The sequence below is a fragment of the Pan troglodytes genome, chromosome 1, assembly GCF_028858775.2.
Source record: "Pan troglodytes isolate AG18354 chromosome 1, NHGRI_mPanTro3-v2.0_pri, whole genome shotgun sequence".
Classification (NCBI taxonomy): Eukaryota; Metazoa; Chordata; class Mammalia; order Primates; family Hominidae; genus Pan; species Pan troglodytes.
The window spans coordinates 218,051,776-218,057,672 of record NC_072398.2 but is presented as its reverse complement, the minus strand read 5'-3'; the positions used below and the strand labels follow the sequence as shown (position 1 = coordinate 218,057,672).

At 47.2% G+C, this 5,897-nt stretch overlaps 1 protein-coding gene across 1 annotated transcript; it reads left to right on the top strand.

The window, feature by feature from the left end:
* Window positions 1–1,864: 1,864 nt before the first annotated feature.
* LOC129143367 (PRAME family member 10-like) lies at window positions 1,865–4,798 on the top strand. Its single transcript, XM_054679504.1, has 3 exons — window positions 1,865–2,151; window positions 2,548–3,126; window positions 4,240–4,798. The coding sequence occupies exons 1-3, from the start codon at window positions 1,865–1,867 to the stop codon at window positions 4,796–4,798; spliced, it is 1,425 nt and encodes a 474-aa protein (XP_054535479.1).
* Window positions 4,799–5,897: the final 1,099 nt, after the last annotated feature.

Sequence of the window (5,897 nt, the reverse complement as noted above, 5' to 3'; positions counted from 1 at the left end):
CTGGCTAATTTTTGTATTTTTAGTAGAGGTGGGGTTTCACCACGCTGGCCAGGTTGGTCTCAAACTCCTGACCTCAAGTGATCCACCTGCCTTGGCCTCCCAAAGTGCTGGGATTACAGCCATGAGCCACTGGTGCTTGGCCTCTACAAAATATACATATTTTTTAATTAGCCGGGCATGGTAGCATGCATCTGTCTTCGCAAGTGTATGGGTTGCTGACATGGGAGAAACAATTGAGCCCAGAAGATTGAGGCTGCAGTGAGCCATGCTCACACCACTGCTGTACTCCAGCCTGGGCAACATTGTGAGACCCTATTAAAGAAAAAAAATCTTAACCAAAGAGGATCTTTGACCTTAATTTTAAACCAATCACATCCTCATTGTAACTCTTCCACCCAAACGGAGACATGGGTGTGGAGGTGCATGCCTGTAATCCCAGCTACATGGAAGGCTGGAGCATAAGGATCACTTGAACCTGGGAGGCAGAGGTTAGAGTGAGCCGAGATGGCACCACTGCACTCCAGCCTGGGTGATGAAGTGAGACTCAGCTCCCCCGACACGAAAAAAATTAAATTATACCACCCAGGTGATCATTGGATTCATGAAGATTTCTACTGTGTTTTCTTAGGGACTGTCATGTCTATCTTTGTAAAACTGTTTTAACTCTGAAATATTTTGATAAATTTGATGTGGCCAAGGATCTCTCAACAAAGATACTTTCACATTTTTTTCTTTCTGTCTAATGTCAGGAAGAGATTCAACTCTTCCCTATCTCACACTCAGAACTACAAAGGACACATATTAGTAAAATTCCATGTTTGTGGAGTAAATCAGTGAATGAGTCCTGGACTTTCACCATATCCCTAAATATTTCACTTTCATGGATGAATATCTAATTTGATAGTTAATCTGGAAGAAAGACAAAAATCCAATCATGATTAACTGGATGGAGCTTAAGAAGTCTAATCCAATGTAGTTCTCTCTCTCTCTCTTTTTTGAATCTAGCCAATTTCCCAGGCTGGATTGTAGTGGTATAATCTCAGCTAACTGCAACCTGTACCTCCTGGGTTCAAGCGATCCTCCTGCCTCAGCCTCCCTAGTAGCTTGGACTACAGGTGAGGACCACTGCACCTGGCTAATTTTTGTAATTTTAGTAGAGGTAGTGTTTTACCATGTTGGCCAGGATGGTCTCAAACTCCTGAACTCAGATGATCCAATGCCTCTGCTTCCCAAAGTGCTGGGATTACAGGTGTGAGTCACTGCGCACAGCCAAAGTGGTTCATTTTGAACATGTGTAAGAGGTGTGTACTGGAAACATCTGTGTCTTGCGAATGATGCATAACACTGTCACATAGCTTTCAAAGCTTCTTGCTGAAATTTTCAATAATGAGGCCGGGAAGAGGATTACGCCTGTAATCCCAGTACTTTGGGAGGCCAAGGCGGGTGGAATGTTTGAGTCTAGGAGTTCAAGACCAGCCTGGACAACATAGTGAAACCCACTGTCTTTACAAAAAGTCAAAAAATAAAAGATTAGCTGGGCATGAGATCCGAGCTTCAGAGATCCTCGGTAACATTTGCCAGTGCTATGAGTTTATTGCAACAGTGGCTAATAATTCATGGACTAGGAGGGATCTTGCCTGCTCTTTAGAGGTTGGGACACACTCTTCTTGGTACCAGAAGGGCAGAACTATGCCTCTGTGGCCACTTATTGCAGAATGGAATTGGAGTAAACTGAGGGCTCTTTCACACATGCTAGAGAAATGACTTTGGCCCTAGGAGAAGTGGGGGTTGCTGGGGATTGGCCCGAGAAACTTGCCTTTTCACTAGATTGTCCTCTAGAGTTTTTCCTCGGAGATTTCTCAGAATGAGCCTCCAGTCCCCATCCAGACTCCTGGAGCTGGCAGGGCAGAGCCTGCTGAGGAACCAGTTCTTGACCATCTTCACCCTGGATGAGCTGCCCAGGGAGGTCTTCCCTCTGATGTTCATGGAGGCCTTCAGCATGAGTCGTTTTGAGGCCCTGAAGTTGATGGTGCAGGCCTGGCCCTTCCTCTGCCTCCCTCTGGGATCCCTGATGAAGACACCTCATCTGGAGACCTTGCAAGCTGTCCTGAGGGGACTTGATACACTGGTGGCCCAGAAGGTTCGCCCCAGGTGAGGTGACTCAGGTGGCTTGCGAGGAAGGGTCCAGGCATCCAGGGAAGGGACAGCTGGCTCAGGAGGAGTGGTGGGGTTGGGGAGCTAGGGTGGCTCAGAGCCTTCTGACGGTGCCCATGAGAGGCGTTGGCCTTTGCCCAGATCCTCTGGGAAAGGTCTGCTCACCATACAGGGTCCACTGAGGAAACAGGAGCCTGCTTCCTCCCAGCAGAAAGTAAAGGTACTAGAAGTGGGTACCAGGCAGAATCCAAGGGAGAACAGGATGGAGAAGAGACAGAAGGAGGAGCACTGAGGACAGGAGCAGCTGACTGATGTCCTGGATGTGGAGTGAAAGTTCAGGTCAAGGGTCGGTCCTTTCCTACATTCTGAGCTTTTCCCCTATGTTACTCACAGGAGGTGGAAACTTCAAGTGCTGGATTTGCGGGATGTTGATGAGAATTTCTGGACCATATGGTCTGGAGCCAAGGTCCTCTCCTGCTCCCCAGAGGTCATGAGTAAGAGGCAGACAGTGGAGGACTGTCCAAGGATGGGAGAGCGCCAGCCCTTGAAGGTGTTCATAGACCTCTGCCTAAAGGAAAGTACACTGGATGAATGCCTGAGCTACCTTTGTGGGTGGATCCACTACAGAAGAGGCCTAGTGCACCTGTGTTGTAATAAGGTGCAGAATTACTCAATGCCCACTTCAAGTTTCTGCAATTTATTGGAAAGGATATACCCAGACAGTATCCAGGAGTTGGAAGTCTGGAAAAAGTCCTCTCTGAATAAAACAGGAAAGTTTGCCCCTTACCTGAGCCAGATGAGCAATCTTCGTGAACTCTTTTTAGCCTTCAGTTATGAGCGTGAGTTATACGTGAGCGTCCAGTGGCCGTGCATTCCTGACTTGGACTCTCCATTCCTCTGCCTGTACTACCCCCAGATGCTTTATATAAAAAAGATCAGTAATATCAAAGAGCACCTGGAGCACCTGCTCAGGTAAGAAAGGATGGTGAGCTTTCTCTGCAGACCATACCACAGACTTATGTTCTTTTTCACAGTAAATGTTAATGGGCATCTACTGTGTGCCAGCCACCGGTGATGTCACAGGGAATGGGACGCTAGAATGTCAACTCATTATGCTCTTCAGTGCTCTATATCCTGAAGTGGGTATCACAAGACCAGTCAAATAAGGGCAGAGGGATGGCCTGGGGTAGATGCCACAGAGAGAGGTGTGTAGGGAGCCGGTTAGTTGAGGGTTCAGATCTAGGGAGGGTGCATTTGTGAACTCCTTGTGAGGAACAGTGTATAAAGTTAATATGATGAAAACATATTCTTCATACAGAGGATGGTATGAAAGAAGGGAAGGTGTGGCCGGTTGTGGTGTCTCATGCCTGTAATCCCAGCACTTCGGGAGGCCAAGGCAGGGAGATCATGAGGTCGGGAATTTGAGACCAGTCTGGCCAACACAGTGAATCCCCGTCTCTACTAAAAATACAAAAAAAAGTCACCGGGCATGCAGACAGGCACCTGTAATCCCAGCTGCTTGGGAGACTGAGGCAAGGGAAGTGGAGGCTGCAGTGAGCTGAGTTGGTGCCACTACACTCCAGCCTAGGTTACAATGTGAGACTGTCTCAAAAAAAAAAAAAAAAAGAGAAAGTACATCAAACCTGTGCATTTCACAGTAGCAGCTCTGTCTTCAGCAGCTTAGCAAACTGCTCTAATTCCCTGTCTGTAAAACATTGTTTTGAACTCCAGGAAAGATAATTGATATCAGAAGTGCATGCTTCTGGGATGGAGGGTGAGGGAGTAGGTGTGAGAGTGGTACCAATCACACAGGCAAGGGTGAAAGGACTGAGCCTAAAATGGAGTGGCCCCTGAATGATCTGGGTCTTCATCAGGCAGCACCTTGCACGCAGACCATCATCTGATGATGGGAACAAACTTGTGTTTGGGTGAAACAGGCTTCCCCATTGCAGTTACTATAACACCTGTGTGGTAGTAAGGTGCAGAATTACTCAATGCCCACTTCAAGTTTACCGTTGAGATGATTTCCCACCCCCCTCCTCTAACTGGCACCATTGCCCATAACTAACTTCTTGCTGTCCCCAGGTACCTCAAGAACCCCTTGGGTGCTTTTATATTCAGTGATGCTTACCTAACTGATCGGGACATGGAGTGTCTGTCTCAGTACCCAAGCCTCAGTCAGCTAAAGGAGCTGCGTCTGATTCATATCCTAATGTGGACCACCAATCTTGAGCCCCTTGGCGTTCTGCTGGAGAAAGTTGCTGTTACTCTCAAGACCCTCGTCTTAAAGGACTGTCGGATCCAGGACCCCCAACTCAGGGTCCTCCTGCCTGCCCTGAGCCACTGTTCCCAGCTCACCACCTTCAACTTTCATGGAAATGAGACCTCCATGAATGCTCTGAAAGACCTGCTGCGTCACACAGGTGGGCTGAGCAAGTTAGGCCTGGAGTTGTATCCTGCCCCTCTGGAGAGTCTTGACTACAAGGGTCATGTCAACTGGGAGATCCTCACCCCAATTCGGGCTGAGCTGATGCGTACACTCAGGGAAGTCAGGCAGCCCAAGAGGATCTTCTTCGGTCCCGTCCCTTGCCCTACGTGTGGCTCATGGCCATCTGAGAAAGTGGACTTCCATCTTTGCTCCTAGGGAAGGCCTGGTTCATGGGATGGATAAGCTTTCTTCTGGACACTTGGGAACTAAAATATTATACATGGGTGCATTTTTTAAAATTTTATTTCATTTTTTATATTTTTTATTTTATTTTATTTTATTTTATTTTATTTTATTTTATTTTATTTTTTGAGACAGAGTCTCACTGTGTCCCTCAGGATGAAGTGCAGTGGCACAATCTCAGCTCACTGCAAGCACCACCTCCTGGGTTCAAGTGATTCTCCTGCCTCAGCCTCCCAAGTAGCTGGTGTTGTGGGTGTATGCCCCCACGCCCGGCTAATTTTTGTATTTTTAGTAGAGACAGGGCTTCACGATGTTGGCGAAGGCTGACCTCAAACTCCTGACCTCAAGTGATCTGACCACCTTGGCCTTCCACAGTGCCAGGTTTACAGGTGTGAGCAGCAGGGCCCGGTCAGCCGCTTCTTCAAGGAAGCACACAGCCACGTATTTGAGGCACGTGCTCACTGTGAGTGGAAAAACAAAGGTGACTCAGCCAGGGGCAGGACTGGGTAAAAATGCTGACTTGGCATCAATGAGGCCTTCAGGGACCTGTGTCTTAGACTTAGAAATAGAACCTGAAGTTCTAGAGTGATGCAGGAGTTACCACCGCAAGGGTGGTTATTTAAAAATGTCAAAAATAAATGGAACCTGAATGGAAACTTTCTGGTGTCTTCCATGATTGATCAACCTGTTTTAGACATTTATACATCAGAAGTCTCTAGAAATCTGCCTCCTGGGTTCAAGCAATTCTCCTGCCTCAGCCTCCTGAGTAGCTGGAACTACAGGGACCCGCCACCATGCCTGGCTAATTTTTGTATTTTTTGTAGAAAGGGGGATTTCACCATGTTGACCAGGCTGGTCTTGAACTCCTGACTTCAGGCAAACCATCCGCCTCAGCCTCCCAAAGTGCTCAGATTGTAGACATGAGCCACTGCACCTGGCCTGAAATTCTGATATAAGCATAAGATGTGTAATGTTCAAATCATGGTAACAGGGATAGCCACCATCTCAAGAATTTATCATTTCTTTGTGTTAGCAACATTCCAATTCCATTGTTTTAATTATGTAGAAATTT

Excerpts from the sequence above, each read along its gene's own strand:
- LOC129143367 (XM_054679504.1), top strand. The coding sequence starts at position 1,865 with ATGAGCCTCCAGTCCCCATCCAGACTCCTGGAGCTGGCAGGGCAGAGC. Across the intron at positions 2,152-2,547 it reads GCCCAGAAGGTTCGCCCCAG|GAGGTGGAAACTTCAAGTGC; the intron begins GTGAGGTGACTC and ends TGTTACTCACAG. Across the intron at positions 3,127-4,239 it reads CACCTGGAGCACCTGCTCAG|GTACCTCAAGAACCCCTTGG; the intron begins GTAAGAAAGGAT and ends TGCTGTCCCCAG.